The sequence below is a fragment of the Gossypium raimondii genome, chromosome 12 (genome assembly GCF_025698545.1).
Source record: "Gossypium raimondii isolate GPD5lz chromosome 12, ASM2569854v1, whole genome shotgun sequence".
Lineage (NCBI taxonomy): Eukaryota > Viridiplantae > Streptophyta > Magnoliopsida > Malvales > Malvaceae > Gossypium > Gossypium raimondii.
The window spans coordinates 1292612-1310361 of record NC_068576.1 but is presented as its reverse complement, the minus strand read 5'-3'; the positions used below and the strand labels follow the sequence as shown (position 1 = coordinate 1310361).

Sequence of the window (17750 nt, the reverse complement as noted above, 5' to 3'; positions counted from 1 at the left end):
TACTATCAAGAATGTTAAGTTCGGTAACTTCAGGTTATAAGTACCTGGTAGATATGTACATATAGATATACACGTTTATTTTGGTAGAATTGTTAATGTTATTATTATCTACTTAAATTATAAAAATATCACTAAATATTTTACTCAACATACAATCTATTTTCTCTGTGCATAGGTTAGATCTAAATCAGGATTTCTGTATATTGACTTTAGCATCCAATCCATAATTCTGCCTTCAACCATATTTGTTAGTTTTCAATAATTACTTATAATTGACATGTACCTAATAGGTTAAGTTTTGTAGTAGTTGAATGATGTCACAGTCAAATGTTATATTTTATATTCTAATAGTAATAAATATATACGGTTGATATGTATACATATAAAGGTATATGCAAATTAAGATTTTCATAGTTTGATTTTATCATACTTAGTGAATATATATTACTTTTGAATTGATTGTAGTTGCTCCGGCAACGAATGTGGCACATGGTAACTCAAATTCGGTGATCGGGTCGAGTTTAGGGTGTTACAATAGGGGTTGAATCGATTGAATTAGAAATTGCTCAAAACTGATAAAAATAAAAAAAAATGGGAAAAAAACGGTAGTTGAACAAGTTGAATTGATTTAATAATTTTTTTTTATTTTTTAATCTTTTATGAATTTTTAATTATTTAATTATTTATTTATTTTTAGTCTAGTAGTTGAACTTATCAAACCAATTGAATCGGAAACCGATAGTATGATTGGTTCAACCACTAGTTCGATTATTAAAACATTGTATATGACATTATAAGATTATACCTTGTCATCATTTGAAATTTTAAATAAGAAGGATCCCAACAACAATTTGAACTAAAACTATACCTAACACTATCACCTTTATTTTATTTTCTTTAAAAACACTAAATTTAGATGCTTTCACGAATCTAATTATGAAATATTTTCATTTTTAATCGTAATTATAGAAAAATAAAATGGGATAGAACTCAAAATTGCATATGAACTTTGATTCTATGTGCAATTTGATATATCAATTTTAATTTGGAGCAATTATACACATGAAATTTTAACTGTGATTCAAATGTATAATTGCAACTATAATTTTGATTCAATTGTACACATTTAAAGAAATAAACACATCAATTTATTTTTACATTGGATAAATATAATTATTTGTGTATGTAATGATAAATATAAAATGGTGTTACATCAATAATGGTGTTGATGATTTATGAAAAGTAAATCAAATAAAATTTTATGTATAAAATTACACAAAATCAAAGTTTAAAAGGAAAATTTTGTAATTTTGTGTTGCTTTTTAAATGTTTAAAGTATTATTACGTCATGATATATCTAGAATGTGAGTGAAAAATGTAACAAATATATTTATGAGAATAAATCTTAAAAGTAAATAAGACTTTGGTTGAAATGATAAAATTAAGATAATAAAAAATTAGTGTTTTGGGTTTGATTTCCATCAAGTATTTTTTTTCTTCTAAATTTTAAATAATTTTAAATAAAAAATATCTTCATAATAACTTATTTTTATAAAAAGAAGGGCTTTTAATAGTAGTGAGCGTTCGATCGAATCAAGTGAAAATGTTTTGAGTTAATCGAATTGACGACTCCTATTTTATCATCCTAACTCGATTTAAAATTTTTTCGAATCGAGTTGAGTGAAATGAAATTCAAGTCGAGTCAAATTAGGTAAAAGTGTTCAAGTTAAATTAAAAAAATTAAATATGTCAAATTAAAATTTTGTTACAGTATAGCTAATTCCATATTAAAGCATATAAATTTGAAACCATATATATTTTTAAAAAAATTCAAAGCAAAATAATAATAATAAAACTTTAGTATGATAAGTTTGACTTATTTAGGTCCTTAAAATTGTTATTCTAGAAACTGTTTAATTGTTTAACTTTCTTTATAATTTTTAAAATATAAATTTTGGAATTTTTATAAATATTTTGAATTTTAAAAATTATTTTAAATTTTTGAAAATTATTTTGATTTTTTTTTTGTAATTTTTGTTGAGAAAGAGACCAATTTGACAAGGACCAAAAGGATATTTACCCCAATCTGTTATTCAAATTTTTCGAATTGTAAAATTCAACTCGAAACTCGAATTACTCGATTCGATTGATTCGAAATTAAATTTTTCTTTTAATTTTTTTGAATCGAATCGAATTTTGATCACGCCTAGTTTTTAGTATATCTTCTACTTAATAAAATTATTGAATTTTATTATATATTTATACGAATTTTAGTTGTTAACACTTTGTGTTATGTATATATTGATATATTAATTTATTAATATTTTATGTATTTTATGTAATATGTTAGTGTAATGTATCAATTCATCTAGAGTGAATTTTGAGTACTTGTGTTTATAATGATTTGATTAAATTATTTAAATAAAATTACGGAGATAATTAATACTAATGAACAAATGTGGAGTCACAAATTAGCGATAATAAATTTTATTAACTTTGGGGAATACACAACTAAAAATTCCACTTGGAAAATGATTACTTGAAATCAGTAGTACACAAGAGTTTCAAAGCAATACAAGCCATCAAAGATGGGAGCGTAGGCTAATGCTCCCTTCTTCTCCGCCATCCTCAGGCACCTCATCAACCCATTGTTTGTGTCCTTAAGGGCTGCTTTGGTAACCCCCGTATTACCCAACTCTGATGGTTGGGTTGCTGTTGCTCCGATTTTCATAATGGAGCTTTGCGGCGGTGGCAGAGGCAACCCAAATTCATCCCCAAAATAATCAGGGAATATTGCATTGTTGAATGACCCCCAAATCGACATTATTATTTCAGGGTTGAGTGAGGTACCAAAGTCTTAAAAGCTATTTATATATTCAAAAATACCGTTCTTGTCGGACTAGGGTTTTCTTCCAAGCAAATTTGACCATAGGAATAAAATCAACCGACATGGGTTGGGTAGGGATTCATGACATGAATGGTCCTGAGTGGCATTATGTGTCTTTCACGAAACGATTGCCTTAGTTTAGTCATTTTAGATATGGACGACAAATTTATTTTTGATGTTAATATCATGTTTCCACATTTTTTGCTCCTCCATCTCATCATACGTAGGGCTGTGCATAATTCGGTTAACCCGATTTTTTTTGGTTAACCGACTGAGTTTGGTTAATCGGTCGGTTAACCGAAAAAATTCGGTCGGGGGTCGGTTAATTTTTTTTGATTTTTTCCGTTAACGGTTAAATCGGTTCGAAACCGGTCGGTTAACCGAAAAAAAATTGGGTAAACCGAATTTTGCAGGGTAGGGCCTAAAATAGGTCAAATTAAACCCGGCCCAAAATTTTCTCAAGCTCAACACCGAACTTTTTGGGTAATTTTCGGGTAATTCGGGTAATTTTCGGGTAATTCGGTTAATTCGGTTAATCGGGTAATTCGGGTAATTTTTAACCAAAAATAAAAAACACATAATTTTCGGTTAATTCGGTTAACCGACCTTATTAACCGAAAAAAATTCGGTTCGGTTAATTTTTTTTTAAATTCGGTTCGGTTAACGGTTAAAAATTTTAGAAGGTCGGTTAATTCGGTTATAGCAATTTCGGGTCGGTTAACCGGTCAGTTAACCGAATGAACACCCCTAATCATACGCTTAACTTTATTTTAAGACTTTTTTATTATATATAAAAAACTGAATTAATTTTTAATTTACAAAAAGGTCCCTCATTTTTAATAAATGTGATTCTACGCCATTATTCTTTTAATATTATATTTTAATTAATGTAATTAATTGTGAAATAATATTTTTTTCTAAATTTGAAATCATAATTAAAACATTTTTACATTTCAATGTATACTTTAATTTTAAATCATGTAATTAATACAAAACAATATTATTCAAAATATTAATTAATTAGCATAATTAATATATATGTATTTAATGTTTGAAAGATGGACTACTCTTCTTTATTATTTTCATCCCTAAAAAATTGATATAAAGGATATTTAACTTTAAAAACAATTAAACATCGTAAAGTAAATTATAATATCAAATTAAAAAATAGATAAAACAATGTGCACCAATTTTAATCATTTATAAAAAATACAAAAAATAAAAAAATATTTATAATAATGTGCAGCAATATACCTACCACCAATAGTTTCTCTTGTAAAGTGGGTGGCTTTTCGTTAACTTCTTAATTTGTTTCTAATTTGAGAGTTTTTTAAAATAATAAATGATTTCACGTGTCGGTTTGGACCCGTGTTGTCTTAAGTTTTATATTTTTTTGTTTTTCCATTGTTTAATAAGTATTTAGTTTTAGAAGTTTTTGTCTACTCTTGTAGCATGTTTTTTAGTCTTGCTTATGCATGTAATTTTAGTTTTACAATTGATTTTAGGGATGATTTTGTTGTCGTCCTCTCTAATTTGGTGAATGCTCGATTCTTTGTCGATTTTTGCTCACCGCTTTAGACCATTCGGGGATGATTCATCATCGTATTAAGTGCTTGCAATCATTTCAAATATGTTGTGCTTGAGTTGTGACAAAGCCAATTGTCCATGTGCCATAATGTTCGATTGATGTTTAGGTTAAAACCTTTGTTGTGTTGATGGAGCTTGTCCTTCACCATCTACGACGAGTGTTTGCTATTTTTTCTCTCTGAATTGTATGGTCCCATTCATTGAATGAATTAATAAATTTATCTTTCAAAAAAAAATAATGATGATTAAAAGTTATTGTCGAAAACGTTTTCCAAGTAAACCAAACAAATAATAAGGTTAAAAAGAAGATAAAAAAGTGTTTGCTTCACACAATAGAAGCAACTTCAAAAAAAGTTTAAAATAAAATTGACAATAATAATCATGCTAATAATATCTAGCAAAAAATAACACAAAGTAAATAATAAAATATTATAGATTATACAAAGTAAAAAATATTTGAAATAATTTAAATCAATAAAAATTTAACGAATGTAAAATCAATAAAAAAACAAAAATAGATATAATGAAAATAGGCATACTATTACATTACCTCGTCATCTCTCTCTAGTGCCATTGTTATTCGAAGAATCATTATTTAATGCTCTATTCATTTTTAAATAATTTTAACTTATTAATGCTAACAATCGCATTGTTTTTACTAACAATTTTTTAGATGCAACTTAATTGATTAAGATTAGACTTGTTCATAGGCCGGGCCACCCACCTAAGTTCGAAGGTCCACCCGAAATTTGGGAGGGTTTTAGCAAAAATATTAGGCCCGAAAAATGAACTTGGGCAAAAAAAATTAGGTCCGTTTAAAATATGGGATGGGCTCGAGCTTGAACATTCAACGCCCGAACCTGGCTCGACCCGTTTTAAGTTTATAATACTTTATATTATGTAATTTAGAACACATTAAAAAAATAAACCTATACTAAATATAGAATACTACTCTAATGTAAACATTGAAATAATGTTAAGATCACTATATAAAAAATTTTAATAAATAAAAAATATTAAATGAAAATAATATGGGCATACCTAAAATGGGATTGGGTTAAATCTTTTGCAAATATGTGCGGGTTCGGGCAAAATTTTAAACCCAGATTTTGGGTCGGGCTTGGGCAAACATAAAATATGTTAATATCATACTCAGACTCAGCCTGACTCAGCCCATGAACACCTCTAAATATGACTAACTACGAGATGCTATTTATAGAGTTAAACTTCCACATGATATTATATTTAATAAATAATTTTTTTTTATATTTCATAAATATAATGGAAATCCAAGCTAGTTTTTTTATATTCAATAAATAATTTATAAAACTTCCACATGATATTATATTTTCCATATTATGATTATATGGAAATTCCAGGTTTCCAAACAAAAATCTTAATAACAAAAAAGGGGTTCTTCTTCCTCTCAAACAAAAATCAAATAGGTTAGGCAGCACCGATTTTTACTATAGCAGACCTGTCATTTTTCGTATATAATTAATATTTTAAGGCTATTTATATAAAAAAAGCCAAATATTTATTAATTATAAAAATGTTAGATGGGATTTATGTTAGCCCTAAACTTTAGAGTGACTAAAATGAAAATAGATAGTAACTAAAGTGCCCAAAAGAAAAAAATGGATACCCAAAATGAAAACTTATGAATATTGGGTGACTATTTTAAAATTAACCTTAAATCATAGTATAGACGACTACAATAAAATAGGTATAAAATGTAAAATAATAGCATAGATAACTAAAATAAAATAACTATAAAATGTAGTTTATAAAAGAAAAAAAAACTATATGTATTATTGGTGAATATTAAAAAAACAAATTAAATTACTATAAAATATAAGAGTGATGAAGCATGGGACATCGTGACGACGCGCTGTATTCCTCAAGTAAGCAGTTGCGTTTTAGGCTTTAAGTAGAGTTTTGTCTCTCAATTGAACTCTGATTACTTGAGGGATATTTTAGTTGTTTTAGCCTTTCAACATTAGCCTATTTAAAGAGATCATTATATCCTTATTTTGAGAGGCAATTCAAGATGTAGTACTATAGGGCTTTTCTTTTAGAGGCGACAAGATGTAGTCGCAGATGAATTCCATTTCGATCTGCCCTCCATAAATCATCTCCGAAACCCTCCCCAAAAGTTCGTCGCATACATCTCTCCAATCGGCTGCGTCCTAATGATAGTACACTCGCTGCATGGAAGATGAAATGTGTGCGTCTCGGGTCTCCACCTTTCCACCAAAGGCTTACGAGTGTCAGGTCCAACTTACACCCCTTACCTCCAAGGGCCACGTGCGAAAAACCAACTTCTCTCAAGTAGGATCCAATCAAGGGTAATGAATAAGCGAGTAGATTACGAATATAAGCCTCCAAAATTCAATCTTCCGCATATATAAGTAAAAAATATACAAAATATTAAATTAAAATATAACAAGAAAATAGGAAAATTAAACAACATTAAAATATAATAAAAAATTCTTACCATTTGCAATTGATTGATGGAAATGTGGTTGTCATTAAAACTGATTAGAGATCCGGTCATTGCTAATTTCGAAAAATACTGAATAATTTCTAATAGAAAAATAATTTATGAAAATGTTAAGATAATTTTAATAAAAAAATAAAATTTAGAGATAAATAAAAATTGAGGGAGAATTTAACAGAGAATTGAGAGAAATTTGAGAGAGATTTGAGAATGTGAGAGAGTTGAGATTGAATTGTAAGAAAAATGGGGGGAGGGTTATATAAGAAAAAAATTGGACCGTTCGGGGGGTGGGGGTCCAACGACTATTTAATTAGCCGTTGGAGAAAGTATTCGTTGGAGTTTATTATTTTTCCCAAAACAGCCTATTTCCGTAATTTTTTTGAAAATCGGTATATTTAGGTAATTTTTTTATTTTTTCGGCATTTAATAATAAAATATTTATAAAAAATAATAATATTTTATGAACTCAATTAGAATATTAGGAAGTTTGAAAACCAATTTAAAATTTAAAGTATAGTTTGAAGATGTTTGGAATAGCGAGAGAGAAAACACGTTTTGAGGGCTTTTCCATGTATTTTGGAAGCAAACAAAGCCCACAAGAGCTATTAAAGGCAAAGCCGAAGTCCGGTTTGTAAGCAAAGCTTAGTGAAAATGGAGAATCACGAGGAACTTTTGAGGGAAGTATTCGGTGAATCATCAGACAGCGAAGACTTGGATCCTCAAACGAAACATCATCAAACCAGAGACCCAATCCCATCATGGGAACAGATCAAGGAAATCAATGGTTTATGGCTATGCAGAGGCTTCCTTTCACCTCAACACCAATCCTCTCTGGTTTCCGCCGTGCTAAACGGTTCTTTTTCTTCCTCATTCCCCCCCCATTTTTTTACACGTCTCGAGCGCCGAGTCTTCTCTGATAAATACTAGTGTTTGGTGTTTGATTTTGTTGCAGAAGGGTGGTTCAAGGAAGATTCTCACAATCAGGTTCGTGGATCCATTTTTTGCAGCTTAGCATATATATTTTGTTCCTAGTCGTTAATGTCTGAATTTAAGGTGTTTGAGGGACACAATTAAGTTAATTAGTCTGCAAATTTGGGTGGGATGATAGAACTGTCATTGATTCATCGTTGAAATAGATTTGTCTTTGTATCCATTTTGTCTTAAAACTGTTTCTGGACTGGTTTATCTAATCAACACTAGCAATCCACTTCAATTCTATTCAGTAAAATTAGCAATGTCATCAACATGTACTTTATTATGCAATTATCGAGTAAAACAAATGATTCATGAACTTCAAAATTTATATAAATGGAAGAACTATATAGCTTTGGCAAATGCTAGGGCCTTGGATTTTGAGTTTCATCATGCATGATAGTCATGGCTGTATTTTCAGCCCTACTATGTGTGTATACCATTTGTGGATTTTGTCAGGTTTTTTCCAGTTTGGTCCGTTCTTCATATGTTGTGCTTTGTATTGGTTTGATTCCTTATTGATAGTAAAACTTCCAAAAATTTTGTTATGCTCCTATAAATTGTATGTCATTTTTACTAAATAAATAGGAAAAAACTACCTTGCCAAATTAGGTTTCATATTTTTGTTTCTCGAATCGGACTGATACGCTTTCCTGGTAATATTGCTATTACTTTCTGTCGGATTTATGTTTTTAATCAGTTTTTTTCAGGCCATGAGATTTGGAGATCTTCCTGCATGGGCTATTGAGCTTTCTAGCTCTATACGTGATGCAGTCTTCCTTGAGGATCACGTATCTGAACCCATAAACTCGGTTACCTCCAATGGGGGCACCAAACCCTGTATTTTACCATCAAATTTATTGTGGAGAGAACCTCTGTTTGATCAACTCATTGTGAATGTATACCATCCAGGTGAGGTGCGGCATTATGGAGTTGTTTATGTTGTTCCATAATCAATGTGAAAAGTATTTTTAACTGTTACATTGTGCAGGGAATCTGTGCTCATGTCGACCTCATGCGATTTGAAGATGGAATTGGCATTTTGTCATTAGAGTCATCATGCGTGATGCATTTCACTCGAGTTGAAGAAGGTGGTTCCGACATTGTGGAGCATCATGAAAATCATCCACTCACGACCAAGGTTCCTGTTCTATTGACTCCAGGTTCTCTGGTTATAATGTCGAGAGAAGCTCGATACCTATGGAAACACGAGATAAACCGCAAGCCGGGGTTTCAAATGTGGGAAGGGCAGGAATTGATGCAGGAGAGGAGAATTTCCATAACCTTGAGAAAGCTGTGCCAGGTCTACTAGCTTATCATCAAACATGTGCTTCTTTGTTTTTTTTCTTTTAATAGTTCCGTTTACTTATCCAATTTTGGACATTCTCTAGTTCTTCTGTTTGCCAGCTTTGAATGTGGAACACTAGGGAACGTGTTCCATGCTTGAATACTTGAATGTTTTGGGCTCCTGGGAGTTGATTGACATGTGTTTGTGAACACGAATTGAAGCTTCTTCTTTTTTTCAGATTGGTGGAAACCAACTAGAGAGCAAAAAAGTTGCCAAATCTTTTTATTTTACCTTCTGATGTTCATTTTCTGGTTTATGAAACTAATTCTATTGAGATCAATTCCCAACTTCTTCTCGAGACTCGTGAAGGATTCTCCATAAAAGGAGAAAAAGTAGAACGTGCCTTGAAATTTTCTTTTTTACGTTGAGCTCAGCTTGGATGCAAGATTCTTTAAGAAATGGTGGTTGATGATGGATCGAGAAACAAATGAAATTAAAAATCTCAAACTACAAAACATTCCATTGAAAAACATGCTAAAAGGACAATATGTACAACAAAACCATGATACTGTAAGAAGCAACAGGAAAATCAAAAGGACATGTGTTTCTTTCTAAGCTGTTTAATGAACAAACCAACAACCTGATCTTATTCATAAGAGGGAAAAAAAAACAATACTATTTCTTGCAGAACAAAAGATGGTGGTATATGCTTCAAAGGAAGACAAGTTTTAGATTTACAGTGGCCAAAAAGGCAGCCCAAGCCAAACAAGGCATAACCGAGTTACCGGCAATCGGATTCACCTTTCCAAAATCTCTTGAACACCCGACCAAGGTCCCAACCATCGCCAAACTCACAAGCAACCCAGCCCAGCTAGCTCCCATCCAAAGCACAGTCGGATGCCAAGCCATACTCAATCCTAAGTAACCCAAATAAAGAGACAAAGCCGTCGGTTTAACGTGGAACCCACCTTCAACCCAAACAAACCAAGCCGACAGCCCCATCACGAAGCTCGAAGCCAAGCAACCTGTATGTAAAAGCCACAAAGGAGGGAACCAGAAAGGTTTGGCTAAAGAGGCGTAACCACGACCTGAACCAAACAAGTATATGTTTAACAAGGTGAGAGACAAAGGGAAGGAAACTGCTATGACTAGTGATCTTAGCCCACGTTTGGCCATTGCCATTCTTTTTTCTCGCCTGTTTGCTCTGTTCTTTTCGTTGGAGGTGGTGGTGGTAAAACGAGGGTCATCCCTGGAACGGTGTTTGAGATTCTGGGATTCCATGGAAGATAATAATTGGGGTCTGAGTTTTCTGATGAGAGAGGAATTTCAGGGGAGGGGGTTTATAAAGAGGAGAGCGTACGGAAGGGAGGAAAAGGAGATGACAGGTGGGGGGAGGGAAGTGTTGAGGACAGTGATGGTCACACACGTGGATGAGAGACGTGGCTCCTTTGGTTCTTGGGGGACGGCTTTAGTGTCGACAAAAAATCTAGTGCTTTTTGGAAAGAGACAACACAGCTTTGATGGATTTGTAATAGGATAACCATCGGTAATTTATTAACCAAAAAAATAATAAAAGAACTGGATGTGTTCTGCTGCTGCATTCAACAGTTTTGGATTTAGCTTTTGTCTGCAAAAAAGGATCCCATGTTTTTTAAGCGGTAAAAGGTTTGTTTTTGGGTTTTGATACGTGTTAAGAGCTAAAGACTTGTCGGCCACTGTTGTTCTCGTGCCCAGGTATCGAGCTAAGACTTGCTACCTGCCCAATTATCAAACTTGCTCAATATGATCAAATTCATCCATCAAATTTTAATTAAATAGATTTTTTTCTAATTTTTAAAGATTGGGTTGATCGGCCCGTCAAACGGGACCAATTTGCAGGTGTAGCCCAAATTAAAAGGTCCACAATCAAACCCAAGTGTACCCAACTCTTTCATTTACCTCCGTTTGTTCTCTGAAAACTCAAGCATTCCAGTTTCTTCCTCCTTCGTCAAGCCAACACCAAATTCAACCCAAAAGCAAAAGCAGCCATGGCAGTAAAAAAATCAACCTCTGCTCATGCCAAACGCTCTCGGAAAAAAGCTGCTGCTTCATCTTCTTTGATCCCCAAATTCATGAAAAACCCCAAAACAACAATGGCGTTGGCTTTACTCATCATTGACTCCCTCCTTGTCTCCTTCATCATCGCTTACGTCCCTTGTAAGATAACCAAAATCCCATCTTCACTGTTTTTTTTTTCTTTTCACTTCCCCGTATAATTGAACTCACGGTGACTTCTCACGGTTTTTAATTTTCAGATACGAAGATAGATTGGGACGCTTACATGTCTCAGGTGTGGTACTTTTTTTTTTTTTATACTAATGAAGCTAATTTACTTCATGGGTTAATTCGGCTATTCGTTTTTATTTGATGGGATAATGTGGAATTAGTTTTTATTAAGATGACAGGTAAGTGGGTTTCTTGGAGGAGAAAGGGATTATAAGAACTTGAAAGGAGACACTGGACCGCTTGTTTACCCAGCTGGTTTCCTTTATGTTTATTCTGCTATTCAGTATGTTACTGGAGGACAAGTTTTTCCAGCTCAGGTGATCTTATTGCTTAGTCAAATTGAATTTTCTTATCTGTGATCTGTGCTTTATTTATGCTTACTTCCATTTTGTTTTTGGTTGCAGATTTTGTTTGGGATTTTATACATCATAAACCTGGGCATTGTCTTATTAATCTATGTAAAGACTGATGTGGTATGAAATTTGCTTTTGTTTACCGTTCAGGCATTAATATACGGCTATTTTTGCTTTTTGTTACTGATTACTTATATGATTTGGTATGTAAAGTTCATAAAGCTGATAAATATATTTCTTTGTCTGAGTGCTCTGAAAGTTCGAAACTAGCAAACTCGAGATTGGTGATTTAAATGAAAATGTTCTTGATCGTTAATGTTTCTTACTCTGTATTTCGTTGTCTTGGTTTTCTATATTATCGTTTACTGTTCTTAAAACGTCTTTGCAGCTTCCGTGGTGGGCTCTTATCCTGCTTTGTCTTTCAAAGCGAGTTCACTCAATATTTGTGCTTCGTCTGTTTAATGACTGTTTCGCAATGACACTCCTCCATGCTGCAATGGGATCTATTCTTTTTGGATGGTGGCATTTGGGGTTGATTATTTTTAGGTACTATGCTCATTTTATCAGTAGCTTTTTCCCCTTCTAAGAAGGAAAAGAAAAGAAGTGGATCCTACTTTGCCTCTTTTTTTATGTGTAGTGCTGCCGTTTCGATAAAGATGAATGTCCTACTCTATGCTCCATCTCTTTTTATACTCATGCTAAAGGTGCATTAACTTCAGCTTGATTACATTTTTCTAGTAATTAGCAACTAGGTTAGATATTATACTTAAACAGTTCTGTCTTTCTTTGTTATCACTTCTTATAACAGGCTATGAGTATCAGTGGGGTAATATCAGCTTTAGCTGGTGCGGCACTTGTGCAGGTGTGTCAACTATTCCTCTTTGGCCCTTGAGGACTTATTATTAGCATTAAGAATTTCCTGTTAATCGAGATTTCTATTTCTATTTCCCTTCCTTGCTTTATAGATTACATTCTTTTCCTCTCTTAACACGGGAAGTAAATATAAATCTTCATGCATCTTAACTTATTTTCAATGTGGTTAGGTGAGTTGGACTACTGCACTTAATGTTTGTGGCAGGAGGCATTGCCTGCCAGTGTGTTGATTCTTTTCTACATACTCAGTAGAGGGTTCTGCAGATTGTGCTGGGGCTGCCATTTTTATTATCATTTCCAATTGAATATATATCACGAGCCTTTAATCTTGGACGTGTCTTCATCCACTTCTGGTAATTTTATAGTATTGAAAATGCTCACCCTTCCCCTTAGTTGCCGGTTACTAACATATTGACAGGATTAATCAGTGCCATTTCTCTGAATGGCGGTAAATAAAAATATTGTTTATGTAATTTTTCTTTTATTATTGATATTTCAAGTAATATTAGCTTGATAGCCCCATCAGCTTGGTTACATATTAGGTTTGCTTTTGTGCATAGGACTACATATTGTATTGCTAGATCAAAACATGACCTAAAGAATTCCGAACTTGATAAATTTGTTCTTTATAAATCATTTTGATAAGAAATTATTTCTTTGATCTCCTTAAGAATTGTGTGCCCTTTTGCAGTCAATGAACTTAAATTTTAAACTCATGCAAAAGCACTCCACGGTGCATGTGCGTTATAATGTTCGTTCTGTTACTGCTTTTGAGGGTATTAAACATATTTTGAGTAGTTCGATTCTTAATATAAACTTGCCTCTGAAAAATATAGCTTTTCATACAAAGAGCTGTATAGATTTTAGGGGTCAGGAGTACTGTTCTTTAGTAACTTTTTGAAGGGATAAAGGGTTTTCTTTTAGCCAAATAAGCGATAAAAGTTCAAGATGACATCTCCTAACAGGTGGTGGTTATATGCATGAGCATGCTTGTCGTTTTGTATGTTAGAGTGGTCTGCACTTTGCACTTCATTGTTTTTCAGACAACTTTTTCTGTATTTTACTTGCACAACGATGGGTGTTGTTGAGTTCTAACTTTGATATTTATCCTTTGGCTAGGTCTGTCAACTTCAAGTTTGTTCCCGAACCAATTTTTGTGTCAAAGGAATTTGCTGTCTCTTTGCTGATTGCTCACCTTGTATTACTCGTGGTATTTGCTCATTATAAATGGTGCAAGTAAGTGAAATGGCTTATATTCTCAGTAAAATGTGATACACATGTGATTATGAATAAATTTTTTTTTCAGGAAAATGTAATTTGGGGAATGTTTGTGTTATTTATCATAAAATTTCTAGTTTTTAGCCTTTTAGGCTATATTGTTGCCTTGTATCTTGTATACATCATGTTGATTGCTCTTATATACGGATTGCAGGCATGAAGGTGGGCTTTTTAAATTTTTGCGCTCGAGGATTAGTTTCTGTTCGATAACATCTGGCTCTGCATGGCCGAAAACCCTCAAGAAAGAACGTAAGTTGTGACCCTTCCATGGGTTCTTTTTTGAAAAGAATCCCTTTATTCCTTCTGTTCCTCTTCATTGCAATACTAAACTTGGTGGAAATGAATCCAGATATCGTGACAACGATGTTTGTTGGAAACTTCATCGGCATTATATGTGCCCGTTCATTACATTATCAATTCTACTCGTGGTAAGTGTTGTGCTATAGTACAAGTATCTGGATAAGCACTTTTCTAGTTTATGTATAATCGGTTCTTCTCTACATAAATCTTATACATGGAATCAGACCATTTCTGATCCCTCATCTGATTGCAGGTATTTCTATAGTTTGCCTCACCTTCTGTGGATAACACCTTTCCCTACGTTGCTTCGGTAAATTCTTTATCCCCAACGCGGATTTGAATAAAACTGGTTGCAGTTAGTTCCTTGCAATAATTCATGAATATTTTGTTTGTACAGCGTGTTGATTTTCGTAGGAATCGAGCTGTGCTGGAACGTATTTCCATCAAACTTGTATTCGTCTCTCCTACTCCTTTGTCTTCACTTACTTATACTGTGTGGTTTATGGTATTCTATGGCCGAGAATCCTTACGAGAGCGATAAATCAGATAGTCGAAAGGTAAAATGAAGCGCGCGGCCAGCACATTTGATGAACTGTTTTATCAAAAGCTTTTTACGAGGTGGGAATCCAGGCAAACCGTATCTTTTTTTCTTAAATTCTTAATTTACACTTCACACATAGGAAGAGGTATAGATGCATGTGTGAGAGTCACGTGCCTAGAATCATGATGTACTTTCTTTTGTTTGGGCCAGTAATCATCATGTACTTCAGTTGGATGAAATGCTTGTCTGAACTTTCTTTATTTTAGCAATTGATGAATCCATTCCCTTGAGAAAAATACACTACGCTAAGACTTTCACTTGAAGTGATCCATTACTTAATATTTGAATTTTGAATCCACTAGGCGCTCCCTCACTCGCTTAATTTTCCCATTTCGCATTTACGGAAATACCCTTCACATTTTGTATTTTTAAAAAAAAAAACCTTAATTAAAAAATTGGTAAACCACATGAGAGAGATGGGATAATTACAAATTTGAACATTACTTCCAAAATATTTCTTTTTCATTAAATTTTGTTTAAAAAATTGTTCATGTTTTTATATAAAATTTAGAATAATAATATATTAACATTCCTTTTAAAAAAAATAAATTTATTACATAAATTAAATATAAACTATATATGACGAGGGAGTGGCAATTGCGTAAATAAAAGGTGCAAGCAGGGATGAAAAAGGAAGGGGACCACCAGCCTATAAAAAAAGGAGAGCGAAGCCATAAATTTTAATTTCGCCCAAGTTTTCAAATTGAAGCTACGGGTCGGGTTAGCAACGGGGGAGCATCCAAAGATCCACTGCAAAACAATGGTTAATGTTACGCCCTTTCCTTTCCTTGTTCTTCTTTCTTATTTTTTTTACAATAATTTGAACTGATAATCTTCCTCATTATCACTTTGCTCCAATCCTTTTTAGTTACCCAGAAGCTACGATCTAAACTCATAATCCTCATTGTTCATAAAGGATTTTGAAATAATGAGCGACTTGATTTAGATCCTTTTTTTTTCTCTAAAACTCGTGGATCTTTATGGATTTTGACGCTTCATTTGGATTTTATTATTATATATTTGATTTAGTCACCTTTATTTTTTTGGATTAAAAATGTTTGTGCTTGAAATGCTGGCGTTCGTGTTTTTATTACTATTTTAAGGTTTTACTTGTTCTGAGACCCGAACTTTAATTAATGGCGTAGAACTCCTTGTTCTTCTTGTTTTTTTTTCCCTTTAGCAGCTTCCGCCAAGGTTCAAAAGAAATTCTGATTATTTGTGTAAAGTTCGTTATAGTACATTTTCAGCGTAGTTAAGGATTTAATTTTGTTGTAAGGTCATATGCTAATGATGTGTGGTATGGCCGCTGACTGTTATACTCTTTGTAGGATGGGCAAAATTCGGATGACTCAAAGCAAAGCACTGCTGATATGACTGTTTTTGTGAGTTCCTAATCTCTCTCTCTCTCTCTCTCTATATATATATATATATATAATTATAACATGAACAAGAACTGCTTTTAATGTATTTTTTCTTGCTAGCACCAGGAGGGCATAACCATTGCCAGTTTTGATTAATTAGGAACATTTTAGATTGCCTAGTCGGATAATAGTCTCTAATGGATGTAAATCAGCAGTGATTTGCTTAGGTTTTTTATTTTCCCTTACTTATATAAGTCTTTGATAATGATTTCTTGGAATTTTGTAGGTGCAAAATCTTCTTCAACAAATGGTGAGTGAGTTATAGTTGGACCCTCTCTTGCTGGATTTTATGTCTGTATTGACAAAGATTTTATTTGCAGCAATCTAGGTTTCAAACAATGTCTGATTCCATTATCACCAAGAATATCCTTTCACATGTTCTTTCATAAGATAACAACTTCGTCAAATATATCAAATGTCACTAGTAAATGGTTTGTCGTATTTGGTAATGAAAAATTTGTCTAGTTTTCTTGTTGAGCTTTTAATTTTATTGTTACATAAATAGGTTGGATTGTCTAAATATTAGTTATGTACATTTGCCAACTTATGGGGAAATCTTAGATTATAAGACTAAGATGCTTTTTGAGACAATGATGTGAACCTCTATCTAATAATTGTTATGTTGGCCAGATTTGAAGAAGTTCAAAACTTGGTCATGTTTCACACTATTATTAGCATTTCTTTAAATGAAAATAGTATTACCATTTAGCGTGGGACAACTATTGTTTACTTAACTCCTAAGCACTCGACGACATGGGAAACCGTATAAACGAATTGGAGCAAAGCATCAATGACCTAAAAGCAGAGATGGGAGTGGAGGGCACTTCATCTCCGTTAGACCCATCGAAGCAAAAGTCGGATGAAGCAAAGCAAGATGAGGGGTCAGCATAAAACTTGGCCAGAAACTACCACTTGCAGTTGATTATGATTGTATTATCTGGTTTGTTTTTGAGACAAACTAAATATATTGTCAAGAGAGGGACATTACTGAGAGTCCCCCCTTTCCTATTTTAGTTGTACTAAGTATGTTTCATCTGTGAAACTGTGAGAAAAAAGAGTTATCTGCCTTGAAACACCAATAGATGCACTGGTTGTTTGGCGAATTATAGAGGGAATTAATGAAAATATGATATTGTTGTTAAGTAACATTCCTGCTTTATCTCAGTGCAAAGCTAATAGATAAACTGCTTTATTCATTTCAGTCTAGATGTCTATGGTGCAGGCAGGTGATTCGGTCGCCGATGCTTGGAAGCTTTTAGCTAAGTTTTAGGGCAGGAATCAGGCAAAAAAATTCCACCGGGCCTGGTGGAGTTGCCGGTTGTAAACAAGATCTTCAAGAGCTATAGTTCAAAATATGGATATGCAAGGGAATTGACATCCTCCGGTACGATGTTAGTGGTAGTTCGATTCTCTGCTCCAAGTTGC

The 17750-nt window shown here is 33.0% G+C and overlaps 4 protein-coding genes and 1 long non-coding RNA gene across 7 annotated transcripts; 3 read left to right on the top strand and 2 right to left on the bottom strand.

Moving 5' to 3' along the window:
- Positions 1-6125: 6125 nt before the first annotated feature.
- Positions 6126-7183, bottom strand: LOC128035601 (uncharacterized). Its single transcript, XR_008192103.1, has 2 exons — positions 6972-7183; positions 6126-6870 (listed from the first exon to the last, which is right to left on the bottom strand). It is a non-coding gene; the product is annotated as an uncharacterized LOC128035601 (long non-coding RNA).
- Positions 7184-7513: 330 nt separating this feature from the next.
- Positions 7514-9524, top strand: LOC105762675 (uncharacterized). Its single transcript, XM_012580489.2, has 4 exons — positions 7514-7827; positions 7927-7958; positions 8657-8863; positions 8938-9524. Exons 1-4 carry the CDS (start codon positions 7626-7628, stop codon positions 9256-9258), a joined length of 762 nt encoding a protein of 253 aa, XP_012435943.1. The 5' UTR covers positions 7514-7625; the 3' UTR covers positions 9259-9524.
- A 203-nt stretch (positions 9525-9727) lies between these two features.
- LOC105762676 (translocator protein homolog) lies at positions 9728-10584 on the bottom strand. The gene has a single exon (XM_012580490.2). It carries the CDS (start codon positions 10513-10515, stop codon positions 9946-9948), a length of 570 nt encoding a protein of 189 aa, XP_012435944.1. The 5' UTR covers positions 10516-10584; the 3' UTR covers positions 9728-9945.
- A 254-nt stretch (positions 10585-10838) lies between these two features.
- LOC105762674 (dol-P-Man:Man(5)GlcNAc(2)-PP-Dol alpha-1,3-mannosyltransferase) lies at positions 10839-15140 on the top strand. 2 transcript variants are annotated; one of them, XM_052624724.1, is made up of 13 exons: positions 10839-10968; positions 11113-11430; positions 11529-11563; positions 11679-11816; positions 11904-11972; positions 12241-12398; positions 12490-12556; positions 12661-12714; positions 12990-13078; positions 13845-13961; positions 14158-14252; positions 14353-14431; positions 14557-14617. In XM_052624724.1, the coding sequence occupies exons 2-13, from the start codon at positions 11262-11264 to the stop codon at positions 14615-14617; spliced, it is 1131 nt and encodes a 376-aa protein (XP_052480684.1). In that variant the 5' UTR covers positions 10839-10968; positions 11113-11261. The 2 variants fall into 2 exon arrangements, with proteins under 2 accessions (XP_052480684.1, XP_012435942.1); XM_012580488.2 differs by lacking the exon at positions 10839-10968 and adding an exon at positions 14701-15140 and having other exon boundaries at positions 14557-14613.
- A 373-nt stretch (positions 15141-15513) lies between these two features.
- LOC105762677 (heat shock factor-binding protein) lies at positions 15514-17471 on the top strand. Of its 2 annotated transcripts, none has more exons than XM_012580492.2 (5): positions 15514-15667; positions 16233-16286; positions 16552-16575; positions 16646-16688; positions 17071-17471. In XM_012580492.2, the coding sequence occupies exons 1-5, from the start codon at positions 15665-15667 to the stop codon at positions 17214-17216; spliced, it is 270 nt and encodes an 89-aa protein (XP_012435946.1). In that variant the 5' UTR covers positions 15514-15664; the 3' UTR covers positions 17217-17471. The 2 variants fall into 2 exon arrangements, with proteins under 2 accessions (XP_012435946.1, XP_012435945.1); XM_012580491.2 differs by having other exon boundaries at positions 15575-15673.
- Positions 17472-17750: the final 279 nt, after the last annotated feature.

What these genes read in the sequence shown, in the direction of transcription:
- LOC105762675 (XM_012580489.2), top strand. Translation starts at nt 7,626, where the DNA reads ATGGAGAATCACGAGGAACTTTTGAGGGAAGTATTCGGTGAATCATCA. An exon ending in AGGAAGATTCTCACAATCAG is followed by an intron (nt 7,959 to 8,656) that starts GTTCGTGGATCC and finishes AGTTTTTTTCAG; the next exon opens with GCCATGAGATTTGGAGATCT. An exon ending in ATGTATACCATCCAGGTGAG is followed by an intron (nt 8,864 to 8,937) that starts GTGCGGCATTAT and finishes TACATTGTGCAG; the next exon opens with GGAATCTGTGCTCATGTCGA.
- LOC105762676 (XM_012580490.2), bottom strand. Translation starts at nt 10,515, where the DNA reads ATGGAATCCCAGAATCTCAAACACCGTTCCAGGGATGACCCTCGTTTT.
- LOC105762674 (XM_012580488.2), top strand. Translation starts at nt 11,262, where the DNA reads ATGGCAGTAAAAAAATCAACCTCTGCTCATGCCAAACGCTCTCGGAAA. An exon ending in CTGGTGCGGCACTTGTGCAG is followed by an intron (nt 12,715 to 12,989) that starts GTGTGTCAACTA and finishes AGGGTTCTGCAG; the next exon opens with ATTGTGCTGGGGCTGCCATT. An exon ending in GCTCATTATAAATGGTGCAA is followed by an intron (nt 13,962 to 14,157) that starts GTAAGTGAAATG and finishes TACGGATTGCAG; the next exon opens with GCATGAAGGTGGGCTTTTTA.
- LOC105762677 (XM_012580491.2), top strand. An exon ending in CTGCTGATATGACTGTTTTT is followed by an intron (nt 16,287 to 16,551) that starts GTGAGTTCCTAA and finishes GGAATTTTGTAG; the next exon opens with GTGCAAAATCTTCTTCAACA. An exon ending in TGATTCCATTATCACCAAGA is followed by an intron (nt 16,689 to 17,070) that starts ATATCCTTTCAC and finishes ACTCCTAAGCAC; the next exon opens with TCGACGACATGGGAAACCGT.